At 41.2% G+C, this 23,730-nt stretch overlaps 1 protein-coding gene across 16 annotated transcripts in view; it reads right to left on the bottom strand.

The window, feature by feature from the left end:
* Positions 1-23,730, bottom strand: part of NAALADL2 (N-acetylated alpha-linked acidic dipeptidase like 2) — a 978,641-nt gene that overhangs the window by 398,393 nt on the left and 556,518 nt on the right. For all 16 annotated transcript variants that reach the window (XM_075937998.1, XM_075938000.1, XM_075937987.1 and 13 more), the window contains one exon: positions 1,074-1,193. In XM_075937998.1, the coding sequence (XP_075794113.1) occupies positions 1,074-1,193 (120 nt within the window). The remainder of the gene's footprint in view (positions 1-1,073; positions 1,194-23,730) is intronic.

Raw genomic sequence — 23,730 nt, 5'->3', positions numbered from 1 at the left:
GCCTGATAGGCCCCATCTATTTTTCCTGTGCTATAATTTTATAGGCGATTACTTCACAATTTTAGTGTCTGTAGAGCACCATCATAACAAGTGAGAGGCACTGAATTTTGAAGGCAGCCCAGTGAGCTTGGGAAGATCCTCAAAAGCCTGAGGTTGAGCAGGTATAGGCTGCCCTCAGCTTTACCTCAGGGCATGTTTCAGTCTGCAGAAGGCCAAGTAATAGATATAATGATGTCCAAGTCAGAGATTTCAGTCTAAGATGACATGCAAATTTCAGATAGACGAGGGTCCTGCTATCTCTGCTCTCAGCTGCTTCTTTTCTTGGACTCAGTTCCCTCTCTCTTTTACAGCGGAAGAAGGAATCTGTAGGATTTACACCACCAAGCATGGGTGGCCAGTATGCTAGCTGGGGGAAGGCACAGTCTTTCCAAACTGCCAGCCTGACCCCTCCCACACTCCACTCCCAGAATGCCAGCAACCACCCTCCCCTTGCACCTGGTCAGGGAAGCTGGAGCTGCATGCCCTCTGCCCTCCCTGTGTTCCGGGCCAGGCAGGCTGGGGCTATGTGTCCTCTGCCCTTCCCCTTCCCCATGCTCAAGGGCTGGAGACGATGGAGCGGTGTGCCACCCGCCCTCCTCACGCTCCATGCTTGGGTGCGAGCATCCCATCCCCATGGCAGTGGTGGCTTTCTTCCCATCCCCATGGCAGTGGTGGCATATGCAGTGTGCTGCCCTGCCTCCCTGTGGTGGGGGCAGGGCCTCAGCAGAAAGGGTGGGGCTGGGGACTTGATTCCCCCAGACTTACTTTCATGGACCACCAATGCCACCAAAGGAAGTAAGGCATTATCAACAGGCACCCTCTGACACTGCATTATACAATTCAATAAAACAGTTGACATACCAAAACTAGAGCTAAGAAAATACTGCAGACAACTGCAGGAAAGAGTTAAGGAGTCTACTAAATGCCAACAAATACTTGCCTGCTGTGATGTCAACACAAAGTTCCATTTTAGTATCTAAAAACTTACAACAAAAGAAATCACTCAGATAAAGTACATCAGACAGGTAACTAACCTTATAAAGTAAAGGTGATTGTCCTAACTTCAAAAGTGCAATTTTATTGGTGACATTTGTCATGGCTTGAATCAGGACCAAATCATCTGCAGTCCCATACCGCACATCAATGACTTCTGCCTGTAAAGAGAAAAGGTAATTAAGGTTCTGCTGTTAGTCATTTACAGTTAGTGCTTGTCTACATGGTGTGTTGGTTTAAGAGAGAAATACATTATAGTAGGCATCCGTATGTTGTGCACAAACTGGCCCATGTGGACTCTGTGGTTTACTCTTTGTCTAGTGCAGAGTAATATAGTCCCACATTAGGTTTAGGAAACTTTTTAATTTGCAACATGCTAGTGTGCACTAATATTTACACCCCTTTCATAAGAACTGACGCACTATGTAAATAAAAATGTAGTCACTTTGTCACTGGAACAAAACTACCTGCTTGATCCAAGTTCTATGACTAATTTATTTTTCAAACACCTTTAAAAACCTCTAAAGAGCTTGAGATTTAAACAGGGTTGTTAAATATACTTCTTTCAGAACAGTTTTCCAACACAATCAGGGGCTATGATTTAAAGAGCCCAACAATTTTCACCTGTAGTAGTGGTTTGGTAAGGATTCCTGAAATCTCAGTTCATTAATCTAAACATATTGTCCCATGCTCTGTGCTGACAGTTTTAGGATCCTAAATCAGCAGAAATATATAGATGTAACCAGAACAGTAACTTCTCATAATTTGTCTATTAATTTTGGAAGCGAAATCAAAAATCTATATAATATTTCAGAGAAGCCAAAATGATACTATTTGTCACTCAGGACAATACTCAATTTCTCTTCTATCTGCCACCACATTTGTCTTGTGACTTATGGATCATAAGGCTCTTGAGCTACCTATCTAAAACAGCAGTTCTCAAACTGTGGGTTGGGACCCCAGATTGGGTCGCAACCCTATTTTAATATGATTGGTAAGACTGGTGTTAGACAAAACCTGAGCCCCACCACTCAGGGCCAAAGCTGAAGCCCAAGCCCACCTTTCATGGAAGAAACTGAAGCTCAAGGACTTCGGTCTTGATGGTGGGGCTCAGGGTTACAGGCCCTCTGCTTGGGGATACAGATCTGGGCCTTTTGCCTTTGGCCCGCTCCTCTCGGGATGGTGCGGCTCAGAATTTAGCTTTAGCCCCCATGTTGGAGGAGCTCAGCTGGGCTCAGGCTTTCCCCCTCCTGGAATCATGTAGTAACTTTTGCTGTCAGAAGAGGGTTGTGTGCCATGAAATTTGACAACCCAGATCTATAAAGTCCAATTTCTAATTATCTATCATTCATCCAAACATTTATGACAAGATTATTCTCCTAGTATTTGACTGCCTATGAAATTCTGCCATTAAGAAATGAGTTTCCATGCAGCTGTAACCCAGTCCATGTTGAGTCTATAATTCCTTATTGAGCTACTTCACAAGGGACACTATGGGGCCTAACTATATAGTATTTGCAGAGGGTTATGAAAAGCCGTGAAAAATCTTCACTTTTTGGTAAATTTAAAGGCCAAAATTTTGAAATGTAGGCATGTAAACAAAGGAGGTTTTCCTTAGAAACTGATTATGGATACTAAGCAGCTTTGAAAAAAAATCAGGCTATTTAGCTAAATGCCTAAATAAATAGGGAGTTAGGTACCTAACTTGAGGCAACTATATCTGAAAACTTTGATTAAAACCTATACCCCAAAGCCTGAGTTGAAAACCACGACCTGATGCTTCTTTGTTCTTGAGTTTACTCTTCATTATTTTTCATAAATAACAAGTTTCTTTCCAAGCAAGTGTAGTGGGAGCTGCCAAAACCACAATGTCAACCTATCAGGTAATGTAATAAAATGCTTCCGCAACATTATCTTTAAAATCAAATACTGAAATGTAAGGACAGAAAAATCACATACTTTGTACAGATGATTTTTAAAAATATGATGTTTCCAATACCTAGGGAGCATAAGAACTGCTTATTAAGAAAACACAAATGGGCACTACTTTTCAGATAAAATTTAAAGTACATTATTGGTTGTGTGAATATGTTATTTGAGAGAGATGACAAAAACATAGCTGAAGAGGTTTTTAAGCTAGAGGAAAATATTTCTTGTTATTACCAACACAGATATCCCAATTGAAAACTCTCTCAGAAGAATCATATGCATAAACGGCCCCTGCCAAGTGAGAACAAAGAATTCACTAACATACTGTACAGAAGTTTTACATCATTTTATAGCACCCAATTTTTCTTTCACAAAGTGCCCTTAGAAAATACATACTATGTGCAATAATTACTTGGAGTTTTAAAAGCCAGAATGGTTTGAGAGGTTATAATAAAATATATATGCTGCATTCTGAGAAGGCCTCTGATCTAGCTCCTTTGTGAAATGTGCCTTTTCCACTTATCCTCAAGCAAACTGAAAATCACAGCTTTCACCGCTCAGATGAGAAAAACCACATTGAATTTTCCCCAGGCACAAATCCATATACAAAGATATAATAGGGTAAATTGTCAAGCCATTTGCTTCTGCAGCTTGCCTTTGTGAAAATGAGGTGCTTGCTCATTTATATTCAAGATACCTCTTCTTGTATCATTCCAACTAAGTACTCCAGTGAGGCACTCCTGCTTCTCACTTCCCTTTGTATAAAAGAATGTGCACAGCTAGCTGTTGGACAACTCTTGTTTCACTGAACTTCCTTCAAAAGTTACAAACTAACTTCCTGGTGAATGCTATATTTTGATCTAAAACACTAGATATTGTGCTATTCTAATTCAATACATGATCTCCGTGGAAACTGATTGAAAAGTTATGCAAACACATTATTTACTAGGTACTAAGTTGGGGCTCTCCGCTACGCAAAATACTGAGGAATACATGGTCTTTGCTGCAAAGAGTTAAATGTAGGATCAAAGACTCAAGTTAAATAACTATTCCCATGAAAAATCTCCATGAATAATGGGTGTAGCCAATTACGTGAGAAAGTTTTTTGGTATCATATATGTTAAGGCATGGAAATGGTTAATTAACACAGGTAATTTAATTACTTTCCTTCCCATTGAACGGACTGTCAGAGTTCCTTATAATGAAGATCCTTCTTACGCGAGTGGATCAACAAGGGCTTCTGTCACTGTCATGATCCTAGGAATACTCATCTAGAACTTCCAACTGATTCTCTTGCGGTCAGTTCTCTTTAATATTGATATCTCACTTTACCTTTTGGGGGACATGGATAAACCAAATGCATTTGGCTAGCAGTCTGAATCACCAAATCGGATTACACGCGAAACATGCAATAAGGAGTTATCAGGTGCCCTGAAAAAGGCCACCAAAAGTTTCTGCAACACAATCTCAGAGAACCAAATTATGATAATATTGCACTAAAATCCAGTACTGAAATCACAAAGTGTTCAAAAGAAACATGACATTATGTAAAACCACACAACAAAAAGACAACTACTTCCATGAGCTATGAGGGAAGACTGAAATAATTGGGCTTATTTAGTTTAGAAATGAGAAGACAGAGGGGACAGGATAGTGGTTTTCAAGTATCTAAAAGGGTGTCAAGGAGGAGGGAGAAAATTTGTTCTCCTTGGCCTCTGATAATAGGACAAGAAGCAGCAGGCTTAAACTGCTGCAAGGGAGGTTTCCGTTGGACATTAGGAAAAACTTCCTAACTATCAGGACGGTTAAACACTGGAATAAATTGCCTAGGGAGGTTGTGGAATCTCCATCTCTGGAAATATTCAAGAGCAGGTTAGATAGACATCTATCAGGGATGGTCTAGATGGTGCTTGGTCATGCTGTGAGGGCAGGGGCCTGGACTCGATGCCCTCTCAAGGTCCCTTCCAGTTTTAGTATTCTATTATTCTATGATAGAGTTTGAACCTTTCTAATCTGGCATCCTCAGGATCTTGGTGGTGCCAAACCAAAGAATTTACTGAACCATGGGAGGTCAATATTATCCAGCAGAATTATCAATGCTTCCACTGCTTACTAGGCTCTTGAAAGACATTTGGGGTAAACTTGAGATAAAGAACTCAGAGTCAGGACTGGTGGCTGTAAACAAACTTTATAGAACTGTAGGAAACTTGATCAGACCAATGATGAGTGGACCTCCAAGTAACTAAAATCATGTTAGACCACAGATGTTGATGGACTAGAGAGTGCCTGACTAGAGAAATTCAACCTGTACTAATGAAATTACTAAAGCAAGAGAGTTAGTAACAAGACATATACATTTGGAAGTACATTTCAGAAACTCATAGATGAACACTGGGGGTTATAATCTTTAAGTGAACTCAGTGCAACCATGCAAAACCCAGACTTCAGTAGAGTCTTTATGAGGGATGAATTTTGTCCTCAGGAAAGATTATTATTTTTTTTTATTTATTTCATAAACAAACACAATAAAAAGACTAAACAGGTAACATATAGCTCGCATATGTTTACAAATCCTTCACTGGACTCCCAGTAAATTAATGCAATTACATCACTCATCAAAGGTGATTTAATAGACATGTTTAATTAAAAACATTGTTCTTACCCCAAAAATTCCCACTAGAGACCACCCAGGATTACACTAGTATGGATTTATTGACTGAGAAATTAACACTCCACTATATACAATACATGGTTAAACTAAAGAGGCTAGAACTGCCACTAAAGGTTTAAACTAAAGGGGAACCAGCTCTCTCACTCTCACTCACACACCTTCCTTCATTCACTTACACAGGCATTTGGATTGCAGAAGGAGCCAAGGAAGGTAGATTCTGGAGGGTCTGTATGCTCATCATTGCTGGGGAGCTGCTCAGGAAAGAAACTGGCTGATTCTTTTTAGAAAGGAAGAAAGAGGTTCTGCCAAGTGCTCTCCTCTGTACAACTCCTATAACTAATCCACATTCTTCACCTGGGAGCATGCCCAGATTTCCCTTGATCCAGCAGAGCAGCAGTCTCCTTAATTGGTCTGATGACTCATCACCAGGTGCTCAGACTTACACACACACACACACACAGGGAGAATGCAGTTTAGAGCAAGTTACAAGCAAGGTGGCTGCGAGTTACAAAGATTACAAAGTTCCATGGCTCAACCATCACCAAGCTTACAGTAGGTTTCTGAACTTAAAGCAAAGTTTCTGATAGTTACAAAGTTGCAAGGTTTTACAAAGATTACAGAGTAGCAAGGTTTAAGATTACAACAAATTGCAGAGTTTAGAAGACAATGCAGCTGAAACAATTACAAAGCTTCAGAGAATTATTTACAAATCATCAGTAATGAAGTGATTTAGAAGACAACTGTTCCCTCCCCCCCACCCGCAGTGCAGTCAGCAGGAGGTTTTTGTCAGTCTCTAAATCACATGTTGGCAGGACCTTACAGTTTAGTATTTTACAGAAATACAGTTTAACCTTACAGTTAGGCTGTGTCTAGACTGGCCAGTTTTTCCAGAAAATCAGCTGATTTTCCGGAAAAACTTGCCAGCTGTCTACACTGGCCGCTTGAATTTCTGCAAAAGCACTGACTTCCTACTGTAAGAAATCAGTGCTTCTTGCAGAAATACTATGCTGCTACCGTTCAGGCAAAAGTCCTTTTGCGCAAAACTTTTGCGCAAAAGGGCCAGTGTAGGCAGCTCAGATTTGTTTTCCACAAAAAAAGCCCCGATCGCAAAAATGGCGATCGGGGCTTTTTTGCGGAAAAGCGTGTCTAGATTGGCATGGACGCTTTTCCGCAAAAAGTGCTTTTGCGGAAAAGCGTCCGTGCCAATCTAGACGCGCTTTTCTGAAAATGCTTTTAAAGGAAAACTTTTCCGTTAAAAGCATTTCCAGAAAATCATGCCAGTCTAGACGTAGCCTTACAGTATTTCCAGATAATCCATGTGTAAAAGTTTGGGCAGAGGCTTTTATGCAACAATTGACTTCACAGAGTCAGTCATATACAGTATAGCATTTAGCTATATGGGGTGCAATCTAGTGGAGACCTTTAGGAGCTAGCTAATCTAATTGATAAGCAATAAAAATATAATTAAAGCTCTACTTATAATTGATTTTGGGGCTTGCTGTCTGAAAGAAACAAACAAAAAAGATGCTTACAGCAGGATATAATTCTGATCTTATACATTCCGATTATGAAATAAAACAAACTTGGAGGCAAACTACTGATAAACAGTTTTTCTTTAGTAGAATAATGCTATTTAAAAAGAACGATGAACTTGTCCTTTTAAGAGAGTAAAAAAAAGAACACTTGTGTACACAGTTTATATGAAAAGTTAAATCCTCTTATTCTAAAATTGTAAAACTACTAAACAATGAGTTGTCTCATCCATTTTAATTGAGTACTTACTCTTTGAACTATTTCTTGATATGCAGTTTGAAAGGCATGACTATTTCATAACAAATTGTGATGTGCTGTACAGAATTAAGTAGTATTCCCATAAACAGGGAAGAAATGAAGTAGGTAACAAAATAAACATCTTTTTCAAAGAAGATTTTGCTATCTTTAGAAATCCCAAGAAGATATGGGATTGCCAAGACACGATTACATCCAAAGTAATATATTAAAATAATATTATGGCTGCAAAATTAAACACCAAGAGTGGAAGGTACAGAAGATTACTGCTTTGGCTTCTGCTGAGGACAGGTGGCAGAGGATCAGGGAGCTGGAACTGACTGTCTATGGCTGACTGTCTATGGCTCTCCAGCTGTCACCATCCACTGCCCAAGAACAGTTAAGACATAGTGGAGAATTATGGCCATAGAAAATAAAACACCACTAGATCTATTTTTGAGGAGATTTAAATATTGTAAATCTACCTTCTAACCTTTTGTCCTGCCTTTTACCTCTTCCTGCAAAGAAATACACCAAAGAGTCTTTTGATGTGGGCACAATTCTTCTCTCTTTAACGTTGTAGCAAAAACAAGCAGATTATGCAAACAGTGGCAGAGAAGGGTAGATGATGAAGGATTAACCCTACTCTCCCCAAAGACAAGTTATTGTTTTTTGTTTCTGCTGTGAAATAAGCCGCCCAATCTAATTGTCATTGAACCACACCGGATTTTTAAAAAAAATAAGGAAAAAAAATCTAACCTAATTTCCTCCCCCCTCTCCTCCCATGAAGTACGAAAAAAACCCAAGGCCTCCAAACCCACTGGCTGCGTCTAGACTGGCAAGTTTTTCCGCAAAAGCAAACGCTTTTCCGTAAAAACTTGCCAGCTATCTACACTGGCCACTTGATTTTGCACCAAAGCACTGACGTTCTACTGTCTGAAATCAGTGCTTCTTGTGTAAATGCTTGGACTTTCCCGTTCGGGCAAAAGCTCTTTTCTGGAAATGTTTTTGAGCAGGAGCGCCAGCGTAGACAGCTAAAAACTGTTTTGCGCAAAAAAGCCCCGATGGCAAAAATGGCAATCGGGGTTTCTTGCACAAAACCGCGTCTAGATTGGCACAGACGCTTTTCCGCAAAAAATGCTTTTGCGGAAAACGTCCGTGCCAATCTAGACGCTCTTTTCCGCAAATGCTTTTAACGGAAAAACGTTTCCGTTAAAAGCATTTGCGAAAAATCATGCCAGTCCACACGTAGCCACTATTGTTTATAAATCTCCCAAGACAGACTATCTTCAGAGTCCCCTGGTGAGTTTTCCATTGTCTATTTTGTTGATAAACAATTCACAATAGGAACACTATAGCCTCATGCTGTGTCCTCTCAGCAAATATAATGTATTACATCTGACATCTTTTATAGATATCCTTTCATTCATTCCTGAGTCATCTGGAAGGGCTTTGTATACTTTGGGCACATTTAGACTGTGGCACTATTTCAGGATACTTCCAGTATCCCGAAATAGCTATTCCACATCTTTTGAACAAGCCCCTTATTTCAAAATATCTTTCAAAATAGCGAGTGTGCTGTTCCATTGTCCCCGTAAACCTTGTTCCACAAGGGTTAAGAGATGTTTCAGAATAGCAGTTTATTTCGAAATTTGGTGCTGTGTAGACAGCGCCAAATTTCAAAATAATCTCAAAATAAGCTATGCAATTTGCGTAGCTCAAATTTCATAGTTTCTTTTGAGGTAAGGGTGCAGTGCATATACACTCTTTCAGATAAACTTCAAGTCATTGCAAAGAAATCCCTTTATCAAAGCCCCCAGTTTAAAGTCCTGGAATGAAGGACAAGCAGGGCAAAGTTTTCAGTTTCATTTATACGAGAACATTTTTCAAAGGTAAATACTAATACTAACCTGGACCTGATTCTGATTTTACTTACACTGGCATGAATGAGACATTACCCAGGGAAGATAATGGAATTACTTCTCCTGTGCTGTGGACACAATGGCACTCCAGTTCCTGAACTCATTACAATTGCTCTGTAGTTGTGATATTCCTTCCCATGAGATGCCAGCACATTCAAAATCTTCTGTCACTGTCTTCTGTCCATTCTTCCTTGGATTTCCTTGTTTTCCCTTTCCTCCTTTTGGTACCAAATGCAATATTTGTTTAGCATGTCTCCATGCTCTATCTTCCATAGGGTATACATGTCCCAACTATTTCAGCCTTCTTTCTTTGCTATCATGTTCTGCTCTATCCACTTCTTTATTCCCATATTTGTTGTTCTGTCTTTTGATGAAATGCGTAATACCGTCAACCACCTGCAATACGCAGCTTCCAACTTTTTTTTTGTTTGCCACTTTCAGGAGCCAAATTGATACTCTGCATGATCTTACCTTGAAATTGGTGTGGAGATCTGTTTGACCACATTTTGTACATCATTCCAAAAGTGGTGTTTGCTTTTCCTAATCTCGTATGAATGTCTTTATCCCATCTGTCTTCAAATCTCATCACACTCCACAAATGGAACTCTTCTACCTGTTTGATTTCTTTGCCATCCACGTACACTTTTCATCTCTTGTCCACTTTCCTCTTTTTGTTCTCTCTGCATTTATTTTCAAAGCCATTTTGCTACTTTTCTGCCTCTGAAATAAGGACCGTCATTCTGTTTCACATCATACTTAGTAAAGCAATGTTCCTGGCAAAACTGAGGTCACATAACTCTCCACTCTCTCAGTTATTACCATCGTCTTCATCACCCAGTCTATTGCTAATGAAAACAAAACTGGCTGATGATAAACCCTGGTTTCGCTCGTCACAATATTGAATTGAACACCCAGGCCTGCCTCTGACTCTCTGGGCATCTACTTCCAACTCATAAACTGATCAACAGAGTTTGATCTTTTACCATATACCTTCCAGCAATATGCCACAGATTATCTGTCCGGACACTATCAAATGCTTTCTTAAAGTCAATACAATTTTGCCAATCACTAACTTTTTCAGTGATCTGTCAAAAAGTGAATATTTATTCATAACATAATCTACCTGGATGGAACCAACGTTGTTCATCTCAGACTATTTTTATCCATTTCTTCATTCTGTTCAGCACGATGGTGGCCCAGGATTGGTAGCAGTATGACACCTCTGCAGTTTGTGCACTAAGATGTTTTTTTTTGGCAATGCCATGAATGATGCCATCTTTCATGATATCTTAGTATGAAAGAAGTTGTGCTTATATAAAATCAGCATGAGACCCGATTCAGGCCATTAGTAGCAGAAAGGTCCTGGAAACGTCATAATTTTTTGTAAATTTTCTCGACTTGGGGGCCCTAATCAGTAGTTGAACGCCTAACAATCATAAAAATGTCTCAGCATATTCTGCACAATGATCAGAGGTAGGATGAATTTTAAGGAGAAAAGGTCACTACCTTCCCGATCAGACATGATTGTTCTCTCTCCACTTCAACTACAAATTCTAACTGCCCAGGACTCTCTTCTATTAACTCCTCTTTATAGGTCCTGGAGATGGATCTGAATTACAAAAATCGAGGTGCAGTTGAATCTCAGGGTTTTGATTTCTCTCTTATTCTGGTAGGAGAGCAAACATTTTATTGTTCTCTAAGAAACCAAAAATGCAGGTCTAGGTTCTATCAAGTGGGAATCTCCATAGTACAGGCTACATGACATTATTTATACATACTTGTATTTTTCATGCCTGTCTAAATAGATACAGGAACCTCCTGCATTAAGTAACTTGTCCCCTGGTATGTGAGTTCATTAAAATACTCACTATTCCCATCCGTGAATAATTGCACATGCTACAATTTATAGTACCAAGTTATGATACTGGTATTTCAAGGTAATTGGCATTTCATTCAATAAGTAGTCTCATTGTCTTCCTTGGACTATTTTGTAAAAAAAGGTTCTACTGAATGTGACTAGAAGGAGAATTAGAATCTGGCCCATAAAGTCTGTAAAGAGTACAAAGGGATTTTTCACAGCCATATTTGTTTTAGATGTAAAACTGAACACACAGCATTGCATCCCACCTAAAGCCAGTAATCTGCTCACACACATATAGTTCAATGCTTTATCAAAGACAAAACCAACTTTGTTTCCCAAAGCTGAAAGTTTTAGTAGTGAACTTGACCTTCAGACTAGGTTGAACTTGCTTAACTGTATAATGTCTTTCTCTACTTGAAAACATCTTTAATCAGCTACATTTAGCATCCTACCTGGGGGAAAATATCCTAGCATTAAAGGAGTCCCCCCCCCCCTTTATTCCACTTATACTAGGGTGGTTTTTTTAATTCCAAGAGTTAGTGAATTAAAATCAATATATATTTCTAGCCAACAGGAAGAACTTGTGTTATGTAATAAGGAAACCCAGCTGCCATAAAATGTAAATATATGTAAGTTAGCACTCCTCCAGGTAATCTTACAATCTCTATCTTCCTGTTGTATGCTTCATTATTATATCCTATTTATTTTATGTATTCATTAGTCCTTTCTCTTAGCTCCTCTGTCCCAAGTGCTTTTCTTCCACTGTTTCTTCAGCAGAAGGCAAACCTAATATTATTTGTGTCAAAATTTTGCACACACAATATCCAGCTGAGTTTAAAATGAGGCAAACATAGCTTCCCTATCTTTTCTAAGCAGAAAAACATACAACCCTGGCTTTTTGTGTAACTTAAAACCAGACATTTCCACCACTGTTCAATTTACATTCTGGTAATTACCTTGAATTTTTACTGATGAATGAGTATCTCAGAATAAACAACTTTGCCTTTGTTACAAAGCATTGAAGAATATGGGGAATTTTCAAACCTAAAAGCATCATCAGAAATTTTCACTTGAAAATACTTAAACTCTATTCAGGAATGTTTATCAGTCATCTCCCAACATTCATTAATCTGCCATAAACTTGTAACCTCTCTAATTATATTTTGTTAAATTTGTCCATTGTAATTTGCATCCCTGTCCTTGTAACAATTTACTGGACTGATATATTGCCAGTGATAATGCTTTGTAAGCAGAAACAACAAACCCAAGTTAGTACCTGTCTTGACATGGGAGTAATTATTCATATAAGTATGCAAAGAACCCTCAAATACACAGGATAAAGTAGAATTTATGGCCACCATAAATTAATCGAAAAGAAGGAAAAATCTAAAAAAAAGTCATTTAATAGAAATATAAAAGAAAAATGTTCTGTTAAGGTGTAGTAATTCCTTAAAAATAAATACTTTACAAACACTATATTGTAGATACTTATATAAGCATGAATTTGAGCTGGTTGTCCATGGGAAAATGTTATTTCATCTACACTGAAATGTTTCACAGGAACTGTCAATGTCAATGAAATTTGATTGAAAAGTTTTGAAACAATTCATAGTGATTTCAATTTCCTTACTGTACTTCAGCTTATATCTATATCTATATCTATATCTATATCTATATCTATATCTATATCTATATCTATATAAATAATATTTCCATATTATCTGTACATTTTAGCATAATACTATTTACATTTTTCAGAATTTATATATTTCAGTATTTTTCTGTGTTTCCAACCCACTCTGCACACACGCGCACACAGAAATACATAAGTATGCGGTTGCATATGCATCCACATTATATGATATATAGTTATGCAGGTGTAAATATGCATCAATAGAAAGATAATATGCACCTATAAAGATGTATATACACATGCATGTGTAAAAGAGGAGGACATCGACTATGTCAAGACTAAAATAATGAAAATGTAGGGCTGAAGAGGATGTTTGATAAGACATCTTGTCCACTTCCCTGTACTGAGGCAGGTCTAAGAATTATCTAAACCAGGGGTTCTCAATATTTTTTTCTTTCTGAGCCCTCCCTCCACCTCCAACATCCAAATAAAAAATCCAGGACCCAGAAGGAAATGGGGAGTCTTAGGGCTGGGGTGTTGAGCACAGGCTCAACAGAGGGGTGTTGACTTCTGATTTGCAGGGTCAGGATTTAGCAGGGCTCAAGACAGCACCACAAAGTGGGTCAAGAGAAAGTGTCACCTCCATTCCCTCACTTATCTCAGCAGGCCACTGGGCCTGTTAGGGTTGGGGGCACGGGGTGCAACCAAAAAATATAATTCAAAGACGGGAGAACTTAGCTCAAAAAGTTTGAAACCAACTTAGGGTGCAAGGAAAGGGATACTAGGGGCTATGTGCTGAGCAGGCTCCCCTGCGGTGCTTGTTCCTGAAAGGTCAACCAGGTAGGGAGCCAGCTCTCCCCACCCGGGTGGCTCTTACTGGCTGCCTCCGTGGGAGCAAAAGGAGCAGCTTCAACCCGAGGCACCAGCAGGAGATGGGGAATGCTGCCACTGCCTGGTCCATGGAACCTGGCAGAGGAACAGCAGCCTCACACTGCTCAGCTCTGGCTTCCTGACATGGACCTGCCCAGGGAGCGAGGAGAGGAGATGGGACGGAGGAGATGTGGAGCTGCCATGCTTTGATGCTGCAGTTTTGGGGTTGCCAAAGCCTTCCATGTCCCCCACACTGCTCATGGGCTCAGGGCTTCTGCCCCACAGGGAGCAACAGGGCCTGGGATTCAGGCCCTGGCCTTCCAGCTTCAGCCCTATGGGGGACATGAGTGTTCTGGCTCAGGGTTTCAGTAGCGGTGCCCCAGGCACCCTTGAAAGGTCTAAGGCACCCCCAGGGAGCTGTGGACCCCTGGCTGAGGCCCAGTGATCTAGACCAGTGGTTCTCAAAGCATGGGTTGTGAGCCCTTTATAATGGACTCACCAAGGCTGGTGTTAGGGCTGAAGCTGAAGCCCAAACCTTGCCACCTGCAGCCAAAGTTGAAGCCTCAGGGCTTCAGATTTGGGCAGTGGGACTCAAGTTCCAAGCTGCCTACATGGGGTTGAAGCCCTCCACTGGGTTTTGGTGTTGTTCGCCCTCCATTTCCTCCCTCAGGGTTCAGGCTTCGGTCCCCCTCATCAGGGAGTGTAATAAACATAAATCTGCAAGTTAAAGCAGCTCTTATCAATCTAGATGAGCCAAAAGGTAGTTCTGAAAAATGAAATGACAACTTCCCTGTGTCATGTGAATTGACTTGAGTAAGCAGGGGCTGAACTGCTGCTTGCTATCAGCCAGCTAAAAGGAGGGGTGGGTGTGCCCGCTGCAATTGTTTAGCTTTGCAAGGTAATTAACTGTTAACTGTTGATATGTAAATACAGCTCAGGAGAGAATACGAGGTGTGGCTATGTAAACCCCATTCAGCCAGGGCTGATGGAGGGTCAGTGTTGGAATGGAATGTGGAGAATTGTAAATAATTTGGGACTGTTGTGGGGGTCAGTAATCATGCTACCCCTAAATGTGGGAACTGTAAAACATGCCACCAGTGCATGCAGGAAAGACACCACCATCATGGTAAGAGATCTCGGAGGAACAAGCTTCCCCCCTTCCAGAGTTGAGTGAACAGAGCTGGGAGGAAGAGTTAAAGGGCTTGAGTCAGTGGCAGCAGGCGAGGAGCGGTGACCAGCGGCGTGGCTTGGAGCGGTGGCAGGTAAGGAGCAGCAACCAGCAGCGTGGCGCAGAGTGGAGGTAGGAGACCAGCGGAGCGTCCGGTGGCATGGGACGAGACAGTTGGTGGAGCATGGTGGAGTGTCGTAAGGTGCCCCCTATTTATCCCCCCACCCCCATTTCTACCCAGGTTGGGAGGTGAAACCCTGTGGGTGAACTTTGGGACTCTGGGTGGCACAGACCAGACAACTTGCCAGCTATCTACACTGGCCGCTTGAATTTCCACAAGAACACTGACGATCTCATGTAAGATTGTCAGTGTTCTTGCGGAAACACTATGCTGCCCCTGTTTGGGCAAAAGCCCTCTTGTGCAAATGCTTTTGCGCAAGAGGGCCAGTGTAGGACAACGCAGTATTGTTTTGCGCAAAAAAGCCCCGATGGCGAAAATGGCGATTGGGGCTTTCTTGCACAAAACCGCGTCTAGATTGGCACGGATGCTTTTCCACAAAAAGTGCTTTTGAGGAAAAGCGTCTGTGCCAATCTAGAGGCTCTTTTCCTCAAATGCTTTTAACAGAAAAACTTTTCAGTTAAAAGCATTTGCGGAAAATCATGCCAGTCTAAACATAGCCATAAATGTTTCTTTCCTACACTCAGACTCAGTGCTTGCGAGTGGGGAAGCATTGCCTCTCAGAGGCACCCAGGGGTGTGTGAATTTCCCAGATTACTGGGTGGGGGCTTGAGCCGGTTCCGTGTGAGATGGACCCCAAGATATTGAACCGAGCCCTGGTTACTGCCAGGCCTACCTGGCTGAAGGGTTACACTTGTTTAAATCATTGCACAACGTATAGAACTAAATTCTTTTTTTGAGGGAAAAAAGGGGGCATGGGAAAATGTTACAAAAATGTTTTTAAAAGTGCAAGGAGTTTCTTTCAAAAAGCATTACAGTTCAGCATTAAAAAGAATGCTGTATGAAAACCAGAAAATGTTGGTTGTTAGTGGCTTAAAGCACTTGTTACAGATACCCTATGCAAATACTCATTTATTATATAAGTTATCAACCTAGTCAAATAAGATTCTTATGTGAGAAAATACCATATAGCTGAAGTTTAATGAAGTAAGTATTTTTTATTTTTCAGACACTTAAAATTCTGGAAAGCGGCTTTAAGGATGACATTTGTTTTGTCCCCTTACAAAACCACACAAAAATGTGGCCTGGAGAATCACATAGTACAGGGATTCCCAAACTTTTTGACATGGGGACCAGTAAATCCATTCATGAGCTTTTGAAGTACCTGTAATATTCATTTGCATATTTGCATATTCATTAAGCAAATGATGAATATTCAAATAAGTTGTTTCTGGTCCTCCCAAAGCCCCCAGTGCCAGCGTTAGCAAAGCTTTTGATAGTCAATCACAATATTCGTGCCAGCAAGTTAAGGGAATATGGATTGGATTAATGGACTTCTAAGATAGATAGAAAGCTGGCTAGAACAGGGTTTCCCAATCTTTTTACTTTAGTTGGAACCCACTTTTTTTCAGTACTGTTTTTTGCAGCCCAAAAATGTAAACACATATAAAAAAAGAATGAAAAATGAATAAATTTTCTGTGTTTCACCCGGCTGCATCCTCCGCCCAGCCTGGGCCAGGGCTTGGGGAACCGGTGCCACATAAGCACTCCAGGAGGCGGGAGCAGGAACAGATTGGCGGTCGGGTATCTGGCTAGGAGGGAGGGTGCAAGGAAGGGTAGGGTTGCCAGGTGTCTGGTACTGGACAGTTTTGTACTGGGCAGTCTGGTATTTGAGGGTTTTGTCCGGGAAACAAATTGAGAAATTACCAGACATATAAAATGTCTGGTATTTTCTAATTAGGTAAGGGTTATTATAATTAGATGTATCAGTCCTTAGCTGCGAACTGCCTGGCTGGTAGTCGTGCTCATGCTGCGTGGGTGTGTCTACCAGCCTGGCAGTTTGCAACTACTCGAGGGAGGGCATGTGGGGCGGGGGGGCAGAATGGAATCCCCAGGGCCGGACTCACTCGTGTGCCCGGGTCTGCATGTGCCAGGGTCAGTTCCACTCCCCCTCCCCCCATTTCTCCTCCTGATCTCCCCAGTCCAGCCCCGCTGCCCCCGACCAGCCCTGCTCCCCCAACGACCCCCCCGACCAGCCCTGCTTCTGGCAGCTGATTCTTCTGTCCTCCTTCTCCTGATCTCTCCCCACCAGCCCTCCCGCCCCCCGGCTAGCCCTGATTCCGCCACCTGCCCTCCCCAATCTGTGTGGGACAGCCCCGCTTCCCCCAACTCTGCTTCCGCTGGACAGCCACCCCCTCCCCCCCATCTCTGTGGGACAGCCCTGCTGCCTCCAACCCTGCTTCCTGGCAGCCGGTTTTCCCCCCCCACACACACACCTCCTCCCAGCCCACCCCGCTCTGCTCCCCTCCTGGCAGCCACGCTGAGGCCCAGAATTTTTTTCCCGTGGCCCGGTACAGGGTCGCGGCCTGTAATTTGGGAAACGCTGAGATAGAACCTTTATTATTCAGAAATGGGGAGGGGGGAGGAATCAGATCACACAGGCCTTCTATAACTATCTTCTCATGCAGGCTTTCCAATTCCATTTTAAAGCTACACTCATTTTTTTGCATTGTCATTAATTATGGTACTTTATTCAGCATTGATTACTCTACAAAGGGCAAACTGAAGCACTCCAGCCATTCATTTGTTAAAACAGCAAACATGTATGCTACAAGTACATTATTCTTTCTGACGGACAGCAGGGGCTAGAGGGGGCCATGGGGTAGGACTCTGTCACATTCTCTTTATCTCTCTGCCCTGTTAAGCTCAGTCCTACCAGTAATATGTTTATGGCCCATGGCCCCCTAAGCACAGGTAACTACTTTCCTGAATTATGCCAAACTGCCTGTTGATATTTTGGATAGTTACCCAGGCTAAACCCATCTGGGCCCATAAGATGTTAAAGCTCCAGCGCTAGCCTGTGACTGAGTCAGGTGACCAAGGATCATGTGAGAGCAGTCTGGAAGTAGGGCCTACTATAAGAAGACTAACATATTGCACTGCAACTGAGAGCTGCAGTGGAGTTCGGGGTTAGAACTGTGCTACAGTTGGAGAGATCCATGAAGTGGGAGTAACAGGGTTCCTGCACTCAACTAGAGGGAACTGGGCCTTCAGGAACAACTGCTTATACCTAGTGGACTGTTTCTTGCTATGTCTCATCCAGCCAGACCCAAAAAGGGTTGTGGGGAGGACAGACATTATTTGAAATGTGTGCATTTATTGGGAGAGCCATAGAGGAAACAGGCCAGGATAACTAGGTCTCAGAACAGACCCTCTGACACCATCCAACTCATTTAGCAAGTCTCTCATGCGGATAAGGCTCCAGGATGCCCCTGCAACAGCCAGGAAATTTGCCCTCAAGTCATGGAAGTAGTTATCCCCTAAAGCTGCGTTTGAATCCTGAAAAGAGTTTACAGTAACTCCCATGCCATCTGGTATTCGGCATACAGTAATTCCTCATTTAACACTATAGATGAGTTTCTGAAAATGTTCATGCTAAGAGAAAACGTGCTATGTGGGGTCAATTTTCCCATTAAAAATAATGGAAAAGGTGGGGGTTGCATTTCAGGTGGTGGTGGCAAAGTCAATTTTTTGTTGGTGCTGGGTCATCAGCGTCAACATTAGATATCTAGCAACGCAAGATAACTAGCAACACAAGTCGCTGTGGTTTGTTAAAACACAAAGATAAAAATATGAGTGAGCAGAGAAGCGCTGTGACCACATGTATTCATTTGCTCATGCATATTACCACTGTTTTCACCAACTTATACTGCCACACAGAATAGTTTGCCACTTGATTATTTTCGTGTTATTTTGGGGATGGTCGTGTCATTCGAAAAACGTTCCCTAAAAAAAAATCGTTGCGAAAACGTGTTAAACGGGCACGTGTTAAACGAGTAATTACTGTAGTCTTCTCCAACACACATCAGTTATAGGAGACAAGTGTATGGCATTCCATTTCTATGTACTGGTTTTGTTGAACTCCCAATGAGCCCAAGTAAACTGCCTGGTTTAATTTTTTACAATTATTAAATGCATATTTTAATGGGAAGTAACAATGGTGGGATCAGCAATCAAAAGACAAGTATGCAGCTATGGCGTAACAATGAGAGTAGTCAAGGGAATTGTGGACAAGTGAATGTAGACTGAGTATGCATTAGATAGATTTATTTCTGGTGCCACAGACACAAGATAGGGAGAAAAGGAGAAGAATGGGGAAACAAGCGTGTCACAGTTTTTACACAGACATCCCCCCTTCTTACAGTGTCAGTTCTGACACTGACATCCCCTGATGAGGCTCTTCCATATAGTGACCACAGAGAGGATGTGGCTAGTCCATCTTCACATGAGACAGGGAGATCTGATTGTCAAGTGTCCCCTGTCTGCCAAAAGTCCATGGTCTGATGTGATTAAATTACATTGTTTCCAGCAATAGTGGTAGATTTTTTGAGGCAAGCTTACTGTTTGCACACAGGCAATATTTAAGAGTAAGATAATTACCTACCACTTTTTGAATAATTAGGGACATTATTACAGAACTCTCATCTCCTGAATACACTGAAGAAAACCAAACCCAAGTGCTTCTTGACCCTCTTTTTATGACCCATATGATCTTGGCAATCAATAATACAGGGTAAATGAGAACAAAACTGTCAGGAAACAGAAAACCACCTCACTACAAGGAAAGAACTTAATACGCACTCACATACATTCTGATTAAGCTGCAAATTTCCTTAATAATCTATCATTCAACATCCAAAAGTCCTTTGCCTGAAATTCTACAAACATCATTTGTCTTAGTCTCTGCTCTGAGTGCAAAATTGGAGTACACATTTGATAAACATGATAAAATTTTACCATGGTCATCCTTAAAAATACTTACCAATTTTGCCTTAGACAAACATTAGATGAGGTCACTTTAGTGTATGCCAATTTCCCAGTTCACCACATATATTTATGCTAGAGAACACTGTGATAACCATTTCTATTTAAGAAAAAAACAAAGTTGGGATTGTTTAGTTTTGTTTTTGTTAAAGAGTAACCACTGTATAGTCACAGACCTACAGCAGCAGTTACAATATATTCAGTAAAATTTTTAAGTTGCAATGATCCATGTAATTTTTTGCCTATCAATTATTGGGCTCCCTACAGGAATAAATGGATGAAATTATATGGCCTGTGTTATGCAGGCGGTCAGAAAAGATTATTATAATGGGTCTCTTCTGGGTTTAAAACTCTGAATGTTATCCTTTATCATAGCTCTAACAAGGATATTTTTAAAAAATCCTAAGGAATTGAAATCTTATTTAAAAGTCTTATTTATTGATTTTTCATTTCTAGATTTTCCTCTTATTTCAATCCTTTGCAAAAAGATCATGCCCAAAAGCCATTGGCTTGCATCAAGTGCAAACCCCCTCCTGGGGGTCACTGCATATTCTCTTCTCCAGGCCCAGTCAGCTTGCTGGCTAAAGCAGAGGGGGGTTGAGACCACAGGTACATCTACACAGCTCTATTATTGCAGAATAATGTCAGTTATTCCAAAATAACATAACCTACAAGCAGTTATTTTGACATAATGTTGAAATAATAGCGATCTGGAGGACTTCTTACTCCGACTTGTGTAACCTCATTTTATGAGGAGTTAGGGAATTCAGAAGAAGAGTGCTCTACCTCAGACTTCCTGCTGTTCAGATAGCTTATTTCGACTTTTGAGGCTATTTCGACTTAAGCTATGCAACTGACATAGCTGAAGTTGTGTAGCTTATTTCGGCGTTAGCCCAGCTGTGCAGACATACCCAGGGCTGGATTAAGGGTGAGGCTAGCCGGGCAGCTGCCCAGGGCGCCGCCTGACTGAAGTGGTAAGGGGCGCCGCGTGCCTGGGGGCGGGGCCATGCATGCGCCGCGTGCCCGGGGGCGGGGCCATGCATGCGCCGCGTGCCCGGGGGCGGGGCCATGCATGAGCCACGTGCCCGGGGGCGGGGCCATGCATGCGCCGCGTGCCCGGGGGTGGGGCCATGCATGCACCACGTGCCCGCTGCCCGGGGCGCAAGTATGGCTCGGTCTGGCACTGGACATACCTCATATGGCTTAGCCTCCTTCCGCATCCATTATTTCTTCCCTTAAAAAGTGCTGCAGTGAAGCAGTCACTCACTACATAGAGCACGGAGGGTACCATTTTGTCTTATCTCTGAATGGTGGCATAAGTGAGAGCCTTGGAAAAGAGGTGGGAAGCTCCTTTATACAACATCCCATAATGGTAGTTAATCATCTCCTCTTTGAACTATTATGTACAGGGACATATGACAAATGGGAATAAGAATGATATTGCTCTTTCTAATTCACTTAAGGCCCATAATGAATGAGAAACAGAGTACTGCACATTCATAAAAAAAGTGAGGCGCAAGGAACTTTAGTCATTAGATTTATTTATAGTTGATACGCAGGGTGGGGTCGCCCTTCCCCTCTCTAAAAATCAAACCAATCTTTTAAGCTTGGAGTTGATTACAATTTCTTTTTTCTATTTTTAACTTGTAGAATTCAGCTGGGGCTGCAACCAAAACCATCAGGCAGAGCAAGATGTGAGTTTCTGAGAAGGTCTAGCCACAACCAGAAGTGATGAAGTCACAAGAGAGCACCTCTTCTCATGACTTTTCCAGTCCAAATTGCAGACCCAGGAATTTGGACAGCTGAAATAAGCACCTGTTTATCCGAACAGAACCTTGATGCCAAACATTGGCCGAGATGGGGGTGTTGTAGTTTAGAATTTGGTCCAGTTTATATATATCTTGGTGCAACTCCATCAATGTTGACACTTGGTGAGTTCCCTCTCATTTCATCAGATGCAGCTGATGAAGTGAATTGCAACTCAAAAACTTATGCCATAATAAAATTGTTAGCTACTGGATTCCTTGTTCTTTTTTACTGAAACAGATTAACTCAGCTACCTCTGAAACCTGCCAGTGCTGAGACTGTGTTCTCCTGTTTCTTCATCTCTGAAAGATTTTCAAGGGACATTTGCCAAAAAGAATCTCCACTGGGAGAGGCTGTGTTAGCTGTTCGTTTCAAATATTCCATCTTATCCACTTAGCCACATAATGGCTCTGAATCCACAGTTATACCGCTCCTGAAAGCTGTCTGTAATCAGGTTATCCCAGACCTTCTTACAGCAAAGGATGCTGTAAAGCTTTTAGAAAGTTAACTGAAATTCATCCTCATCAGAACTATTTGTCACTTGAAACTTCAAAAGTATTGAGTCTTCCCCCTGCATTTTAAGCATTCTTTTGATTAAAGGAAGCTATAAAAATTGTTCTACCTGTCATCCATTCAGCTGAACACATGTTCCTTTGTATTTTTCTCTTAATGAAAACTTATTGGCAATGTCCTCAAGTGGCGATCTCAAAAGATTTATGTTGTTGGCTTTGTCATCTTGTCCTAGTAGGCTGGGAATTGCCGATTTTTGGATTTTTCAATATTGCCATTATTTCAAAGAACAAACGTTATTGTCTCTGTTTTCTAGATAGAGAACAGCTATCTTGTAGAAAAGTATCCACAGATTTGATACTAGTGTAATAGTACAGGACAGCTATTTCTTTTTTAAAGTCTGTGACAATATGTTTAGATAACATCCAAAGTAGGACATCTTTTTAAAGATTCCAGCTGACATGATATATCATGCTGAATCAAAGAATAAAACGTGTCATTGCTTATCTTCTTAGTGTCCAGCTCCAATTCACAGCATATTCCATGTTATTTATATTTCCTTCTTTTTTTCCTGACTAGCAAACACTTGAAATTAATATTCAGTGTACTGATCCAAAATGTTTATTTTTATAGAGTGTTTATTTTATGTTCTCATGACAGACTGAAATACTGCTGGTGGTGCAAGGGTCAGATTATTATGTCCAATAAATAGCATGACAGTTTTACTGCTCCCTGTGGTAGGGGATTAAATATCAGATAACCAAGGATGTTCAGGCAAGATAAGACGTTATCTGTCTCCAATTGCAGTTCCTTAATATTGACAGTGTTCCTAAAGTTTCAGCACTTACTGTCCTTATTTCTGAGGAAAAGAAGCAAGTGACAGCTTATTCTCTACTATGTTTTATAATCGTCCATAACCACCGTGTTTGAAGGGACTATTAAATAAGTGTTTACACTAAAGGTTATTTCATTTTTAGATTGCAAGTTGTGCAGGTTCTTAAGGTGACGGGACTCAGCATTTTATAAATGTAGAATTACTTCTTATGTACTGTTCTGACAACACTAGCTTCAGCACAATTCCAAAATGCTTTCTATTAAAAGCCCCATGTTCAGTCACAAACTTCACCTTTTGGTCTGACATTTTCCATATTGGCTCTCTGTTTGAAGGTGACACTTTTTTGGTTAAAGTTTGAACAAATTTCCTTCAAGACACTTTTGAGAACTGAGACCTGAGGGGAAAAAAACTCCCAAGAAACAAAAAACCATACACTACCCCAACAAACCCATATACTTAACTCTAAAAAAGCCCCCAAAAAATTCCACCAGAGATGAAGAACAAACTGAGGTTTGAAATATGAAGTGTGGCCTGAAAATACTCTTAAGGAGTAGCATCTTTGCATGTCTTGACAAAAACTGCTGTTTAACTCAGATATAACATGAGAAAATTGCCCATTTCAACATCTCCCTAAGCCTACATGTCTGCTTCTAAACTAGAGCTGGACAATTTTTTTCAAAGAATGTATTTGAAAATAAGCACAACACAGCAGAAGGAAAAGAAG

This window comes from Pelodiscus sinensis, chromosome 10, assembly GCF_049634645.1.
Source record: "Pelodiscus sinensis isolate JC-2024 chromosome 10, ASM4963464v1, whole genome shotgun sequence".
NCBI lineage: Eukaryota > Metazoa > Chordata > Testudines > Trionychidae > Pelodiscus > Pelodiscus sinensis.
The sequence above is the reverse complement of the archived record's forward strand: the minus strand, read 5'-3'. Positions and strand labels throughout refer to the sequence as shown.